Genomic DNA, 17,506 nt, shown 5'->3' on the forward strand with positions numbered 1-17,506 from the left:
GTCGACATCGATGCCGAAGCGTCGTGAGAAGGGGCAGTAGTGCGGGATGATCTCTTCTTCCGCTTCTCCTTGGATTTCACCTTCTTCGGCGCGGATGATCAGGTCCCCAAATCATCCCGACACTTCTCAGCTGGAGTGTCCACTGACACTTCAGATGGTCGTTTAGTGGAACGCCCGCGCTTGACCGGCATCTTGGTCCTGATCGGCGATGTATCGGCCAATGTGACCATCGGGGCCGCGGCCTCTCCCATCGGTACCGACGGGCCCGATGCCATCTTTTGAGGATGAAGTGCCGACTCAACCAATGCGGCTGAGAGCCTCGCCGCTCGATTCTTACGAATTTGTTTGGAAAAACTCAGATAGTGTACGTAAGAGTCAACATGATGTCCCTCGCCCAAACACAGGAGACAGAGGGAATGGCTGTCAGGAGGGGCAATCTTCTTTCCACAGGAACGGCACCTCTTAAAAAAACCAACGCCTTTCCATAGACACCAAGGAAAAACCCACACAGGAAAACTCTGAGGGGAAAAACGGGGGGAAAATTGGACCCCGAAGGGCAAAGTCCAACAGGTTTTTTTTTTAAACACTATCTATCTAACAACTAACTAACTACACTAAGAAAATAACAAACGAGCTATATACAACAAGAAAAGGCAATCCTATGATTACTGTACTGACCGGAAACACGAAAAGAGATCCTCTCAGCGGAGCGGTCAGAAAGGAACTGGCGGGATCCTGCGCTGGCGAGCATGCGCACTGGGATGCCTGCGCATGCCCGTTGGTGCCGAGCGCGAAAAAATCCTGGGCTTTTTAGGTACCGATTCGGGGATTGGTGCAGGCGCTCTATCCCCATGAGTGTGAAGCACAGAGACCACGAAGATCAGGACTGGAGAATTGGACATTTTCTGTGGGCTAACATTATTTTCGTTTTACTGTTCTTTGAATGCAGGTTCTCATTAACTGAAATGTGTTGAGACATATTTTTTTTCCTGTTCACAGGTGGATGTGACTATCATTCATTTTACACCGTTGGTGCAACCAAAGATACAACAGCCCTTTAAGCTGGTGGAGAAAGTTGTTCGAAGTGTTTTTCAGTTCAGAAGAAAATATTGTCATCATGGAATACGGTCAGAATTCTTTCACAAATAATATCTATTTGTAACATTAATGTTGATGCTACTGCTACTTAAAGTGTACTCACACATGCATGTTTATTTGATGACAGTGAAGGATGCCACCATGGCTTAGGCATGAAGCCAAATAGTTAAAGTGTTTCACTAGTTCTAGGGCAACCAGAGTCAGATCCCTGCTCTGGAAGTTTACTAGTTACCTTGGGACTATCACACTTTCTCAAGCTAACTTGCCTTATGGTATTGTTGTTGTATGGAGAAGGTAGGGGAGAGCAGAATGATGTGATAAGCCAAATTGGAACCCAGTAGGGGAGAAAAGATGTAAAAATGCAGCTAAAAAAACACAAGCTCAAACTCCAGAGAGTTAGAACTACGTCCTGTAGGTGGAACATATAACTCTGACATCTTAAGACCAGCCTCTTTGTATTTTTTTATACAGTGGCTGCTATTCTTACGCTAGTGGCATGTACTTCTTCACCCAAAAGGTGATTAACATGTGGAATTCACTGCCACAGGAGGTGGTGGCGGCCACAAGTATAGCCACCTTCAAGAGGGGTTTAGATAAAAATATGGAGAACAGGTCCATCAGTGGCTATTAGCCACAGTGTGTGTGTATATATAAATTTTTTTGCCACTGTGTGACACAGAGTGTTGGACTGGATGGGCCGTTGGCCTGGGATAGGTACAAGAAGAGAACTGATAGTTGCCAAGACCAATAAGCAGTTTTTTCTTTCATATTAAGTCACCCTCAACTCACTTATGCACATTATTTAGGTGTTACAATATGAAGTTAGGTCAGATTTTTTTACTTGAAGAAGTTGGTGAGAAGTTTTAATGTTTTCCCTTTGAAATCACTGAAGTGGGATGACTGTACAACATACAGTGAAACACATATTACAATATAGTCACTTTGCAGAGATTAGCTGCCACTAGTGGTTCTGGGTTTGAGAAATTAAAAATCATAATAATGAAGTTAAATGGTAATTTGTACAGTTCTTGTTTCTTATTCGTTGCCACTACTTCTTTTCAGAATCTTGTTTCCCGAAGCTGAACGTTTGAAAAAAGCTGAACAGATGCTCATGTTAGCCGATGTTGACCCAACTCTGCGCCCAACTCAGCTTTCTATGTTTAACTTTAAAAACCTTTGTGATGTATACAGAAAAATGTGTGATGAAGATCCAAAGCTGTTTGCTTACAACTACCGGGAAGAACTGAGAGAGAAAAAAATGAGGAAAAGGAACTTGAAAAGGACTGAGGATGACAGATTGCTTTAGTTAACTTTTAAATGTTACCTAAACAAAAAGAATGTATATCTATCAGTGGAGTGAAGTATTCAGCAAGTGTGCATATTTCCGTATCTTCTGAGAGCAAAGCATATCTGAAATCAATGTGAGGGCAACAGAAGATGAGCATCAGGATTTCAGAATAAATGTTTTCCCCTTATTGTGGAACACTCCACCTACAGTGACAATTCAACAGCATAAACAATTATCAAATGATTGAATGCTCATATGTTGAACTCAATACTTCAGAGAAGAAGGCAAAACACAATGAACATGCTACTGAATTGAACGTTTTACTGTACAGGCTTGTAGAGAAAATAAAAAATACAATAAAATAAGATTACAGTACAGACTTTTGTATTTACATATATATATATAAAAATAAAGTATAAACAACACCTTGCTTCATAATGTGGGCTTTTATTATTTAAGCTCCGTTAAAAACTTGACTACTTTAAATAAAGCAAAAATTAAAACCGTAGAAATTAAATGTCCAAATCACTAAAGCTGTGTTTGGACCCTTATCAAAATTGTAGATCATTTTTTCCTCATCCTTCTTTTCCCATAATGTTTAAAAGCTATCTAATTTAATGCTAAAGAGAACTTCGTTTACAGATTCTGGGTGCTGTAAACCAATTTTTTTGTTCCACAATAAATTAAAATAACTTAAGCCTTTACAATTACTTCTGTGGAGAAACACAGTAGTGCATTAAGTTGAAAAGTTAGTAGCTTCTCAGGATACAACAATCATCTGTTTTGGATTCTTGCAGGAGGAAAAATCTCCCTCAGGAAGCTAAGACTTCCCATGCCTGTCCACAGTTTCATAAAAGCAGTCTTCATTAACCACTGAAGTTAAGCTTTGTACACTAAATTCCCTTTCTAAAATTGAATTAAGATCAAAACTTGAAGCATCAGGATGACCATCAAGTGACTGGTGATGCTCTTGCATGGTCAGCAAAGTTCCTCTGTCACATCTGGTACTGTTCACTTTCCGTTTAATGGGACAGAAGTGGGCGCGCACTAGCTTAGGATGTTCTCCTGCCCCATGCCCATCTCTCTCAAGAGGATGCATTCCCTCTGTGACCTCACTGGCATTCTCAGAAATTTTCAGGCGCTTGAATTGGATTTCTATGTCCTTTGTTGGGCTGCCTTTCTTCAGAATGTGCTGGTAGTCATCTTCGTCATCACTTAGAATGTCAGACTCCTTGACAGGGCTGTTGGAAAAATCAGATGCACAGTTCTGCAAATGTTTCACAGGAGATGAATTTTTAGATTCCAGGATGCTGTCTGTAGTATGGCAGCTGCTACTCTGAGTACTGCTGCTGAGGCTGCATTCATCAGAATCAAGTGAATTTTCTTTGCCAACCTCAGTGCTCCATTCATTACTGGGAGAGTTCTTCAGTAGCTTCAAAGATCTTGAAGAAGCTGCCCAACATAAAAATATATAAGTAATAACAAAAACCTTACAATTCAATTATAATCTCTCCATTAGAAGTGTCAGTATTCATAACCATACTTTTTGAATAATACACCCATGATCAAGTTGTGGTCACGTTGAACTGAGGCACTCTTATGCTATCCTCACACAGGTCACAGACAAGACTTCCCATAAAGCCACTTTTCACCAATTTCGAAACCTGGACATGGGAAGTCGTGTGTGTGTGTAAAATACAGGGAGTTAAGAATATATTAAAACCTATTATGTTTTATATTTGAAATATGCATCTTAAATATTGTATACTAATATCTTCAATGATCCTTGCTATTTGGAAGGATCATATGGATATTTAGTATCTAAATCTTTATCCCCCCCTTTCCTTTTTTTCTTCTTTGTCCCCATCTTTTTTAAGTATATATAAGCCTGGCAGCACTACAGAGGTGGGGGAAATTTTCTCTTTGGTCCCTGTGAAAGCCAGCATTTTGCTCCAATGCTAAGAGGAACAGCAGCAGTGGCTGGTAGAGGCACCTGCCACAGCAAATTGTAACTTGGAACCCCCATGTGCCTAAGGAGCACAGTTGCCTAAGGTAGCCTGAGGACCCTAAGCAGCAACAGAATGCACTCTTTTTGAACTAGCTTTCCAAACTGCTTTCCAAACTTTACCAAAACAGTTAAGAAGGTATTTCAGTTAGCCAGAAAACTCAGAAAGACAGCGTAATACAAAATCATGCAACCTTTCTGGTATGTCTGGAAATATAACTTAAGCATGAATAAATTTTATTAGTCTGATTTCACAGATACAAGAGCAATGATAACTGAACTTAAACTTACCTAACACTTTCCATGGGGTGCAAGCTCATCATATTTTGATGTGTATCTCAGCATTTGGGGCTATCATTCAGATAGCATGATATCGGTTTTGATACATGTGTAGAGAAAATTTCATCTTACCCAGTTTTGCTGAAACAGGAATTCGATTCTTATGTAGAACTAGCCGACTCTTACACGTTTTCTCCAAAGGTGAGTCACATTTTATTTGGCGCCTGAAATTCTCTCTTAGGATTGAACGAATCACTTTGACTATATTGGTCTTGCTTTCGCAGTCACTGTAGATATGAGGAAACAGGATTAAATTTTAAATCACTCAGGTTCTTTCGAGTTGAATCTGATTGAGACCTTGCATACGAAGAAGAAAATGAAGAGTCAGCATGAAGGCTTAGTTCTTTTGAGCAAACAGTAGGTTCACAAAGCTGTCAATGGCTAAACAAGTAAAATTTCGTGCAATAAATTTCTATAATCATAATGACCCAAATATTGTACATTTTAAAAAATGACTATGTTTTTAATGGGTGGAAAGAATCCATCTGGGAATATGGTCCCATTAGAGTATACCTGCTACACAGCTGGAAGGTTGTTTCAGGTCTTCCTTCTAATTCTGATTTAGTATGGATCATTTCCCAGATGCAGTTGTTTTCTGTTCCTGCATTTAGAAAAAAAATCCTTGCTGCTGTAAATATTTCATGATTTCAATATCTAGCAAAATATTTTACATAGAACTCTGAAAATAGGCTTTCTTTACAGAAGGAATAGGTGAATTATAAATGCTCAAACAATATGATCTTCATGGAAACTTTGTGATTAAGTAGTTGCCTCAAGACCTCCTCTTAAATTACCAATTATCTCTATTGGCAATTAACCTTGCAAGAATATTTGATCCCACTGCTAATTTCCTGGCTCACAGTACATATCCTCAAATAAAAATTGAAATATAATATTGATAAAAATTCATTCACATTGCATGGATAGGAAAAATAAGGTATACTAGGGAAAAAAAGAAAAACATCTCTGCTCTTATATGCATTCTGAGGGCATTTAATAGCAACTCAGCACTCTGCCAGGCTACTGTGAAATTAAGGTTGTTAACAAATGTGAAGCTTTTAATCAATTGGCTGGCTTGCTTTTATTCAATTAAAAAATCTGATCTTATACTAGATATATTAGATACTTTGAGGCTATTAAGTCAATTTTCATTTGACAAAATACAGAGAGCATTAAACATATTTCCTGATCTACAGATGCACTTAAATTGTTTAGAGCTACACTACAGACACTGAAATTCTTTTCACAGCTGCCATTAAAAACAGTTTTAAATCCATGATTAATGCATTGCTTAATTAACAAGCCAGTTAATGCTTTTCAACTCATCTTCAATACTTCCAACATGTAGAGGATAGGAAAATTTTAGTCAGCAAAAAGTGCTGAAACACCTTCACTGTTAACTTACCTTATTTTTACTCAGTTTAAGAATCACAGATCTATATAAAAGGCAAGCCATCTTGCTGACAACTCATCTATTCTCCCACTGACTGGGCCACATGTTGCTCAATTTCCATGGAGATTAACTCCATCCTCCAGCCCCAGGACAGATGAGGATTGGGCCACTGGGGAAGCTGCTTTTGCATCCTATTGGCCCATCCTGCCAAGTCCTCCATTTTCCCTCAGTGGCTGTTGCTAGACAACCATAATATTCCAAGCTTGCTTCTGTCAGTAAAAGGTGTTGGGGAAAGCCCTTTCCAGGCCTATTTTGGCCTTTGAGGGAGAACGCATTGGGGCCAGTCCTAACTAGGGTTGCCAGCTCCAGGTTGGGAAATCCCTGGAGGTTTTGTGGTGGAATCTAAGGAAGCCAGAGTTCGGGGAGGGGAGAGGCCTCAGCTGAATATAATGCTATGAAGTTCACCCTACAAAGCAATTTTCTTCAGGGAAAGAGAATCTCTTGTCTGGAGTTCAGTTGTGATACCAGGCTCCACCTGGAGGTTGGCTACCCTAGGCTTGGCAGCATCCTCCAGGTGACTTGATACTACCTGGCAGGCATGACTTAACTAGGCCTGGCTGCTTGCTTCTGTTCAGCAGCAACTTCCCTATGACAGTGCGGCGTAGCAGTTAGCACTTCAGAGCAGGGTCTGCCAAATCCAGGCTCTTGCTATGGGTGACTTTGGATCAGTCACAGACTTTCAGCCTAGCCTACCTCACAGGGTTGTTGTGCAGATCAAAAGAGGAAAAGGAGAATAATGTAAGCTGCTTTGGTCCCCACTGTGTAGAAAGACTGTCATTTTCAAAGATTTCAGGTTTTCATGGCTGGCAACCTCATTAGGGTTTGTAGAATCTTTCGGGCTCAAGTGCCGTGTTCTACTGGAGAAAGTTTTTCTTCCAGACGTTTCATTCTCAGCTGCGGAGAACATCCTCAGTGGCGTTGCAGCCGGAGCAGGCGCTCTGACCTTCTTGGCTGCTGTGCATTGAGTGAGGCCAGGGCTGCTGGAGAACTGCTATTTCTAGGCTGGAGGGGGTGTGTTGAGAGGGCAATTGGTTTGCGGATGTGCCCATTGTTTGGTGGGGCTTCCTGGAAGGGAAGTGATAAGGAAACTGGCTGTTGAATGTGACCATTGTTCTGTGTTAATTGCTGGGAGGGTTGGAAGGGGTGTGAAGATAAGATGGTTGTTGACTGTGCTGATTGTTCTGTGGAATGTACTGGTTGTTCTGTGACCTTCTGCAATTTATAGTCTGTAGGGCATTTTGCAGAGCTGGAAACCAAGATTGGTGGGTGGAAATGCCTTCTTCCTTTCTGTTAAAGTTGTGTTGGTGTTTGTAAATCTCAATAGCTTCTCTGTTCAGGCGGGTATGATAATGTGAGACCGTAGAAAGGACTTCAGTTCTTTCAAAGTGGATGACGTGGTCTCCTTCTTGAAGTGCATGTTCAGCTACAGCTGATTTTTCTGGCTGAAACAAGCGACAGTGTCTCTTGTGTTCGGTGAGGCGGGTGTTGATACTGCATTGGGTAGTGCCAATGTAGACCACAGGAGCAGGATATTTTTTAGACTCTACGGGTTGAAAGTGGATCTCTTATATCTCATACACAGTCTTCAAGCCCACACAACAGATCCGCCACATGCTGCGCTTGGCCAAAGATATGAGAGATCCACATTCCACAGAACAATCAGCACAGTCAACAACCATCTTATCTTCACACCCCTTCCAACCCTCCCAGCAATTAGCACAGAACAATGGTCACATTCAACAGCCAGTTTCCTTATCACTTCCCTTCCAGGAAGCCCCACCAAACAATGGGCACATCCACAAACCAATTGCCCTCTCAACACACCCCCTCCAGCCTAGAAATAGCAGCTCTCCAGCAGCCCTGGCCTCACTCAATGCAAGCAGCCAAGAAGGTCAGAGCGCCTGCTCTGGCTGCAACGCCACTGAGGATGTTCTCTGCAGCTGAGAACGAAACGTCTGGAAGAAAAACTTTCTCCAGTAGAACACGGCATTTGAGCCCAAAAGATTCTACAAACCCTACTGTCATTTTCCTATGTAAAGGCTGCAAGGAAGGAGGAACTGAAGTCAGAGGGGCAGATCAAGGTAGGTTGATTGTTGTCTGGGAAGAAGATAGGGTTGCCAACTCCAGGTTGAGAAATTCCTGGAGATTTGAGGGGTAAAGCCTAGTGGGGTTTGAGGAGGGATGGGACACTGCCATAGGCTTCACCCTCCAAACCAGCCATTTCCTCCTGGCGAACCATTGTTGCTAATCTCCAGGTGAGGGCTGGAGGAGATCACTCAGAATTACAACTGCTCTCCAGATGGCAGAGATCACTTCCCCTGGAGAAAATGGCAGCTTTGCAGGGTGGACTCTGGGTCATTATACCCTGCTGAGGTTGCCTCCTGCTTTGGTCCACACTGTGGAAAAAAAACTATACCTTTCCTAGGTAAAGGCTGTGGGGGTGGGGATTAATTCCCTTTGAGGCACATACTCTATGGTATACCATAATACAACCATGCTAGGCAAAAAAAACCCGCATCAGATCATGCCACATGCTGATGCTAAACGCCATAAGGCCAAATATGACAGGAAAACAACACACTGCAGACAAAAGGAAAGCTGAGCTCAGGGTCTGCATGATTGTCGTCATGCTATGATGTCACAGCAAATTGACATTGAATGCCCAAGGCTGGAGCACTTGACCAGAGCCTCTTTCTAGAGCCCATTGTATTTAGTCTTACAACAGGCCTTATTCCTAGTAGTTTTATGAAGGTTACCTGCTGTATTCCCCAGTCGGACTTGAAGAGCAGATAAAGGAATCAGCCAGCGGAACTTGAAAGAATCCAAGTCACCATGATTATGTATAGTACGGACATTAGTTGGCTTATGAAGGAAAAAAAGGAACGTAATAAGTTAACATTTATTTATTTAAAAGTAGACTATGGAACAGGCAGTTTTCCTTTAACCATTGAAATCACACATGTCGCTGCCAACGAATAAATAGTTTCATAGCTCAGAGCAATTGTGCATGTGACACCTCCTTTCTCCCAAGAACATCTTGATCCAGACTTCAGTCAGAGAAGAGAGAAGACATTGGGGACTTTCTTTCACCCTCCCAGCCTTAAAGAACTCTCCTCTTCCAGCCAGTTGCTCCAACCAGAAATGTGAAGAGAAAAGACACTGGCTTTTTTCACTGGCCACAATATCATATATTATAAGCCTGAGAGGCTCTCTTTATTGATGTAAACCACTTTGGGAGATGACTATTAGAAAAGTAAGCTATAAAGATAAATAAATGAGAGCATTAAAAAGTGGTCCAAAATAACTTACCAACTTCTTTTTAAGTTTGCAGTTCTCTTTATACACTAGAATGACAGCCCGTTTGAACACTAAGAGATGAAGAAACAATCATGTTATAAATTATGGTGGGAAACAAGTATTTTTTTAGCCTATGCTTAGTTGACATTTTATTTTTTTAAATTCAGAGTTTGTTTAATAAAGATTCAAGACACACTATCTTCTACTTATGTTTATATAAGGAGTGGAATACCATACTAGATGGATCTGTTTGGGTTCGATGTCCTAGATAAGTAGGTAAGCAAAATCAAGAATGTCTTTACAGAAGAACAAGCTTTGCATGATTGTCCTAGATGTGCTAGTCTGAGCTTTAAACCCACTTCCCTCTGCATTAACAGCCCTTTTATTTTGGTGTAAACATGGATCATTACACCAGTTCATCCATTTATCTCCCTGTCTGCTTATTTCTTCTATACAGAAGCCACAACTAATTATTTCACAATCTCATCCAAGCTGTCCACTCCATTTTCTTTCCTTATCTCCAACATTTTCCTCCCAGTAAACTGGAGTAAATTTATTGTGGGTAGAGACAATGCAGACTTTTGCAACTGTGCAAATCCAGTGTTCTTTAAGAAAAATCCTGAAATTGCAGTTCCAGGAGGAAGAAATATGTATGATTGAGAAACATGAAAGCACTTGTTGGATAATAAGCTTCAAAAATGAAGTGGTGAAATCAACTGCAACAAGAGTGCTAGTTGGAATATACCCCAATAATTACAACTTGTAATATATACAAATGCTTTTTGGTCCCTTATAAAGAGTTACTTACAACACAGAGATGCAACACCCAGAGACTATATGTACTAACAGCATAGCAGTTTGCATATGAACATATGAAGCTGCCTTATACTGAATCAGACCTTTGGTCCATCAAAGTCAGTATTGTCTTCTCAGACTGGCAGCGGCTCTCCAGGGTCTCAAGCTGAGGCTTTTCACACCTATTTGCCTGGACCCTTTTTTGGAGATGCCAGGGATTGAACCTGGGACCTTCTGCTTCCCAAGCAGATGCTCTACCACTGAGCCACCGTTCCTGCATGCATGATTTACAACTTCTATTTTGGAATTCACCAGACAACTTGTAAACTAGGCTAAGTAAAATGTTACACACCTATAACAGTGGTTGCATTAAATATATATAATCAGTTTTGCAATCAGTTCTTGAATAGATCACATACATAGCACATACACAGGCAATGCAATCTAGCTGATATTAGTTATTTAAAGAGTAGATCCAACTGTGCAGATGTGAATTAGGAATGAACTGCAAGAGATTCTCTGCTCTACCAAAGTCCAGGGCTATTTTTATAGCCGTTAGAATTGGTATTGTGTACTAGCACTTTTTTCTGGGGTTTTCCCAAGTTCCCAGACTTACTGGTTTGGTGGCCAGGCAGAAGAAGACCAGAGAAGGTCACCGCAGCCACATCATAGACTGGGCAGCTGGAGCGTCATCCTGAACCAAATGGGGCAGGCATGGGGGGAAAGGAATCCAGCCACCACCATCCTCCAAGCCACCACTAACTACCAGCCACCAAAGCTCTCTTCCTTTCTCCCTTATGGAGTGAAGAGAAGCTGGGTGATGGCAAAGCAAGTGAGTTGATGCAGGTCCAGGTTAGGCAAGGAACTGCAACTGCCCCATAAGCTGGGTGGATGCAGAGCCTGAAAGCAGCAATAGAGGACTTTATGGGGAAGAGGGCAGATGAGGGAAGTCAGTGGGAGAAGAGACCAACAGTGGGGAAATTGGGCTGTCCCCTGCTCTTCTTCCATCCCTTGTGAAGTAGAAGGCAGTCAGATGGGGAAAGAGGCAGTTTGGGCAGGCAGGCTGGGCAACAGGATGAGCTACCATGGTCCAGGCAGGCACGGAGCCGCTGCTGCTCTGGGAGCTGGGTGGGTGTGAAGTTGGTGGGGGAAGAAGCTGGGCAAGGGAAAGTGGTGGATAAGAGCCCAATGGAGGAGGAGGAGGAACTGGCAGTCAGTCATGTGCTTCCCCTCCTTCCCTTGTGGTGTAGAAGATACGTGATGTAAGCAGGCCCCAGCACACAGAGACACCACCTATGCCTGTCATTCCATGGACCCAGACTGATTCAAATGGGATGAATTAAACTTAAATTACTGTTATATTGATAAGCCCTCCATTTTAGTCACAGTACTGAATTCATTAAACGGCTATAGAATCATTATGACTATGATTCTACAAAACCTTTGGTCTGATTTAGCAGGGTGCTTTGTGCTCTAGAGTAATGTTGCCAACTGATCAGGAAAAAGTGTCCTGTCTTGTTTGTATTTTTTCACAGTAGCTTGACCTTTAGAAATGGGTGAAGCTTATGCTGCTGAGATAAGCAGTGTCACCTAGCTTCTGGAGAGTACATGGCTGTTTGGGGAACAGGACCAGGGCCTTGTAATAAATTTGGCAACTCTACTTTGAAATGCATCAGATGGGAACATAATGCAAATTTGGAATTTTCTATAGAAAGTTGTGTATGTTTTAATCTCTTGATTCCCTATATATGAATACCAGAACTTTTTTATTACGAAAATAGCACTGCATAAGTCAATCAGTTTAATGACAGGAACCATCATGACTCTTTTGCAGTAAATCAGATGATTTAGTATTTGGACCTTGGTAAAAACAGCTGCAACACCCAAATAGTTGATGCGCAGCAGAAAAACTGCTCTTTGTGATACTGTGCTCCTACTGAACTTCATCAGAAAACAATGAACTAATCTAATCAGGAGCTTGTCTTGCATGGAATGAAGAGAGTTCAAACAAAGCATGTTCATCTGATACTTGTGTTCATATGAAAGCTTGCAGCATGCCTAGCTCCTGTTCTGGCTACAGAAAATCTATAAAATGTGAAAAGTTTCTGCTAAAAATGTAGAAACTGGAATTGACACAGTGATGCAATCAGCAAGTAGAACCGCCTCACTTACAAAAGACCTCCTGGCAATTCTGATCATATCCATTGGCACTGACAGGCTGCTGCCCCACAGTATTTTATCCAGCTGCCTGCAATTTTCCTTACATTGTCAGTTACCAACAAAAGTATAGATATAAAAGTTACCCTTGAGAGGTCAGAAAGTGGTGTGATTTGAGGCTTAAGGCTTGGAAATGTAACAAAGGAAATCCCAGTTCCAACTCTCATTTCAGCCATGCCTAATACTATTTCTCAATATAAACCTCCCTCCTGTAATAGGTACCTAACTTATAACATTTACTAAGATAATGGGTTGGATCCATGGCTCATTTTCCATTGACACAAAACCACTTCCTGTAGCAAAGGGACAGGATTTTCACCAATCCCTACCACCTCATACATACAGACTTCCATATCACACCTAGCATTACTTTTGGGGTCCCCATAACTTCCAGAGGTCAAGGCACAGTGGATGCAGGTGGAGGGGAAAATTCAGTTCCATGAAAGCAGCTCCTCTTGCAGGAATCTGAATCCAACTCATTGTATGTGAAGAGGTTTCAGAGCTTAAGGAAGAGTTAATATTATTTAGTGCCACTTTCTTCTTCAGAAGAGGAGACTTATGCCATCCATTATTTTCTTGCTTCCTAGTGAAGTGTCTATTGCAGGAAATAGTTTAGTTAGGTCACTCACCAAACACTGTGAGTTCCAAATCCTTCCTGGTTTTGCTTAGGGATGGGAATGGATTCAGCCACGAGACAGTAGAGTGCATAAGAAGTTCTCCCATTGAAAGTTCTGTAACCTATATTCATTGTAAAACAAAAGGAATGTTTTAAGCATTAATTCAAAGAGAAGGCAATCCAAGCTGGGGCCCAGACTCACTTGAGATCCTGTCTGTGTGCTGTGGGGAGGGGGGAGAGCAAAGGCATCCATTGTGGGCTGGCCGGAGGAGGTGGGCCAGCGGAAAGCACAGGAAGCTGGGGCCCGCCTGACATGACATCGACCCTATCAGTGGGTCCTGAGTGTCCGGGGGGTGGAGGCATCCTGGCCGCTATTTAGGGCACCAAGCCACCCCCACTCACCATCTCCGGTGCAACAAAAGAGAATACACATTTCCATGATTTTAATGAAACTAGATGAAACAGCTGGAAATAATGTAAGCAAACATTTGTCACGATGATGCTTTCAGTTAAAAAACATCTGAATCACCTAGTTCTGTTTCTTAGTATCCCAAGTATTATTTTGTGGTGTCCTCTATTATGACAAAAGTGGCCCTGTGGCGCAGAGTGGTAAAGCAGCAGTACTGTAGTACTGTGGTCTGAACTCTGCTTACGACCTGAGTTTGATTCTGGTGGAACCTGGATTCAGGTAGCTGGCCCAAGGTTGACTCAGCCTTCCATCCTTCCGAGGTCAGTGAAAGGAGTACCCAGCTTGCTGGGGGGGAAAGTGTAGCTGACTGGGGAAGGCAATGGCAAACCACCCCGTAAAAAGTCTGCCGTGAAAACGATGTGAAAGCAACATCACCCCAGAGTCGGAACCAACTGGTGCTTGCACAGGGGACCTTTCCTTTCCTATTATGACACAAGCCTGCTCTAAACACACACACAAGATTTCAGACATCCTATGCCCCTAGTCATCTTTCAGTATGGAACCTAGCCTTTAAAACAAGTGATCTGTTTCTAAGAATAAATTCAGGAGGGTAGAGACATTGGTTTGAAGCAGCAGAACAAAGTTCAAGTCCAGGGGCACCTTGGAGACCAACAATGTTTTATTCAAGGTATAAGCTTTCATGTGCATGCATGTGGGCATGTACATGAAAGCTTATACCTTGGAAAAGACTTTGTTGGTCTTCAGGGTGCCACTGGACTTGAACTTTGTTCCTAAATATATTATCTTAAAGCCCTAGATGTCTGTTTTGTTGTACAGTTATGCCATTGGCTTGGAATAACAGTGGGGTAAGCAGCGCAATTATTTTACATTAAGTATCAATACATGAAACTGACACCAATCCAAATTGCTCAAGAAGTTGTTGGTGAGTGGCATTTTCCTGTTGAAAGCTTCTAACTTCTACTATCTGCCAGTACTAAGAGCTACCCAGGAGGAGTCTGGTTACACAAGTTGAAAACTGCTTCATTATTCCATCAGGACAGAGGCTAAACTGCCCTAAGGATTGGGTTACTTGCAGGAATTAACGTGTCCCCTTACCTCCTTCTCAATTCCATTCTGATCTGCAACCAGTTGGTCAAACACCGCACCATAATCTTCATAAATTTTCTGCATTTCATTGATGTGGCTGGCCACTTTTTCCATTGCTTTCAGTGCCTCTGTTCAAAAAAGTCAGTAATTCAGTTGCACATGTCAGTATAAAATGTACAATGAATCTGCATAAAAACCTGGAACACATTACCTTAGGAAATTCAGGACACAAGTATGTTGATAACCACGGGAGGGGGGAAAGGGGGTTTCATTATGGTATTTGAAGTGGAACAGACAATACTTAATGTAAAGTACATTCCTATCTGTACCAGAACTTGTACAGCAAAGGGGTTCTCTGGATGGTTCTGGCAGTCTTAACCAGATCAATGAAAGTTTTCCAAAGAAAAAACTTCTGCACAGTTAAAAGCATCCAAATCACATGGGAAACCACAGGGAAGGCCAATGGTTCAGTGGTAGACTACTTCCTTGGGGTGCAGAAGGTCCCAGGTTAAATCCTCAACATCTCCAGTTAAAAAGACCAGGCAGTAGGTGAAAGACCTCCACCTGAGTCCCTGGAGAGCCCCTCTGAGCAGACAATACAGACCTTGATGGACCAGTGGTCTGATTCAGTATAAAATGTATTCATAGTTGTTTATACTTGCAGCCAAAAAAAAAAAAAAATCACCTCCAAAGTGTTCAGTGTATAACTCTTTAATCAGTCCTTTGAATTTTTGCTACAACTGTGAGTTCTTGGAAAGTACCTGTGAGGTGGTGATGTTCCTCACTCTCAATGTCTGTCAGAGACACCAGCTCTTTTAGGAGCAGTGGATACTTCAGCACTCTCTGCACTGGCTTGATGAGGAAGGACTCCAGCGTGGAAGAATGCTGCTTTGCAGGGTTGCGAGCATCCAAAAATGCCTTAAAGGCTTTATCTGTTTTAGCTAAAGGGAAAAAATGTGGCATTAGTTTTCAGAAAGGAGCTACACAACCCTCTCCCATGTATTCTAGATCACATCATGTACAACTGCTCAATACAATAAAATTCTCAAGGCAATTGTACTGTGTTTTGTTTACAGTGAGAAACAATCCATCATTGGCAGGCTACAGAGGTTTTGTTAAAACAATCAGCACTTTCTCTGGACTAGTAGATAAAACATCTTAGACATTTCTGGATTGGTAAACAATAGGAAGATTCCATTGTCGTGTCACTAGCAGCTTATATTTGGTATGATCTATTTCTGTTGGACTTAGTAAATAGTAAATGGCCTTTTAAAAAACTGAGAGAATTACATAGATAAAATGTGAGCAGATCAGAGGAAAAAATAATTCCATCTACAGTTTGCTTTATGTTGCTTAGGCTACTAAAATGTACTGGGTTTTAGCATGAGGATGCCCAAGAGAAAGTGAGTTCAGCTCTTTATTCAGTGATTCAGCATAGTGAGATAGGAACAGATAGGAACAGAACTGTCTGGCAGGACCAATAGCCCTGCTTATATGCATGCAAACCTCCCTACCCAAAAACCCATTCCCATCATCCCATTACACCCACCTATAGGTTAATAGCTGGCCTAACAATCCCCGATGGGCCTCCTTCCTGAATCCCATTACTGTAATCCCATTACACACAACTATAGGTTAATAGCTGGCCTAATGATCCCTGATGGGCCTCCTTCCTGAATCCAGGTGGCTATTGTTTTAGGGTCTCAAACTCAGCCAAGTCTCTGCTGGCCCTGAGGCCAAACTCCAGTTCCAATATATAACAGCTACCATACTTATTTTTTTTATATTTATTTATTTAGCAGATTTATATTCCGCCCTACCCCACAAACTTACTCAAAAGCAAATCATTCAATCAGCTTGAGAACTGCTGTTTGCAGAAGCAACCAAACTTACAGAAATGCCTTCTGTTAGTCCATATGCATCTATCAATAGATATGTCCTGGTACATACCACAGATCCTGATTCAGCAAGCATCACATTATGAATGGGATCCTTGATACATCTAGGATTTGCCCCTGAAGTGAACTATGACCATAAATATTATTCCACCCTTTTGCAGTCAATCACATTATATCCTGCCCTTCCTCCTTGGAGCTCAAGATGGTTTACATGGTGGCTTTCATCCGTATGGTAAGTCAGGCCTGTACAAAGATGTTAGCCATGTTGTCCAGCAAGATTCATGGCAGAGTAGGCACAGCAAAGCTGCCCAGTCCTAGTCTGACGCTGATTCCTACGCCACACTGACTACAGCATTGATTGAGATTAAAATCTACTCAGAAGTAGCTATAACAACAAATAGCTTCAGACCATATCTATCGATCAGTAAAATTACTCTTGTATATGTTTTTGTTTGTTATTAAAAAAAAAGACTGTATGTCAGCTGTTCTTTGGACAAACTCCGCATTTATGAAACCCCACTACCTTGTTCCATCAGTGTGCACAAGAGACACAGGAAGAGCAGGTCCAGAAAAAGACAGGGACAATCAAACTCAAAAGAAATATGAGGGATGCACTGGTACAAGCACAGCCTATTATAAGTGCTATAGAAACTCTGTCTTGTTTCCTAAGTGCCATATTTGATTATAGGGCTGACTGCAAAACTAAAGCAAAAATCATTTTCAGAATGTTCTCACCATGCAAAAATTATTGTTTTGCTGCTTAAAATCAGTCACATGCAAGGATTACCTCACCAAGGCAATTACCTCTTTCAAGAACTTTCTGGACTTTTATGTGGTTTGCACAGAATCCACTGTACAGTTTGAAGTGATCAGCATAATACAGGAAAGAGCCTCCCAGGGAGAACAGCAGCTTCTGAAACCAACACAGAGAAGATACGTTACTGTTACAGAAGCAGAAATAATCTTCATGTTGTGATCAAGAAT

General features: G+C 41.7%; 2 protein-coding genes across 5 annotated transcripts in view; one reads left to right on the forward strand and one right to left on the reverse strand.

Annotated features, from left to right (window-relative positions):
- LOC132590508 (dimethyladenosine transferase 1, mitochondrial-like) overlaps positions 1-2,816 on the forward strand; it is a 68,138-nt gene extending 65,322 nt beyond the window's left edge. For all 3 annotated transcript variants that reach the window (XM_060263416.1, XM_060263417.1, XM_060263418.1), the window contains exons 7-8: positions 1,000-1,127; positions 2,161-2,816. In XM_060263416.1, the coding sequence (XP_060119399.1) occupies positions 1,000-1,127; positions 2,161-2,404 (372 nt within the window). In that variant the 3' untranslated portion in view covers positions 2,405-2,816. The remainder of the gene's footprint in view (positions 1-999; positions 1,128-2,160) is intronic.
- Positions 2,690-17,506, reverse strand: part of LOC132590507 (rho guanine nucleotide exchange factor TIAM2-like) — a 314,104-nt gene continuing 299,287 nt past the window's right edge. For both annotated transcript variants that reach the window (XM_060263413.1, XM_060263415.1), the window contains 9 exons: positions 17,327-17,435; positions 15,386-15,565; positions 14,634-14,752; positions 13,122-13,230; positions 9,493-9,551; positions 8,940-9,045; positions 5,244-5,331; positions 4,803-4,957; positions 2,690-3,838 (listed from right to left, as the gene is read on the reverse strand). In XM_060263413.1, the coding sequence (XP_060119396.1) occupies positions 3,207-3,838; positions 4,803-4,957; positions 5,244-5,331; positions 8,940-9,045; positions 9,493-9,551; positions 13,122-13,230; positions 14,634-14,752; positions 15,386-15,565; positions 17,327-17,435 (1,557 nt within the window). In that variant the 3' untranslated portion in view covers positions 2,690-3,206. The remainder of the gene's footprint in view (positions 3,839-4,802; positions 4,958-5,243; positions 5,332-8,939; positions 9,046-9,492; positions 9,552-13,121; positions 13,231-14,633; positions 14,753-15,385; positions 15,566-17,326; positions 17,436-17,506) is intronic.

This window comes from Heteronotia binoei, unplaced genomic scaffold, assembly GCF_032191835.1.
Source record: "Heteronotia binoei isolate CCM8104 ecotype False Entrance Well unplaced genomic scaffold, APGP_CSIRO_Hbin_v1 ptg000072l___fragment_3, whole genome shotgun sequence".
NCBI lineage: Eukaryota > Metazoa > Chordata > Lepidosauria > Squamata > Gekkonidae > Heteronotia > Heteronotia binoei.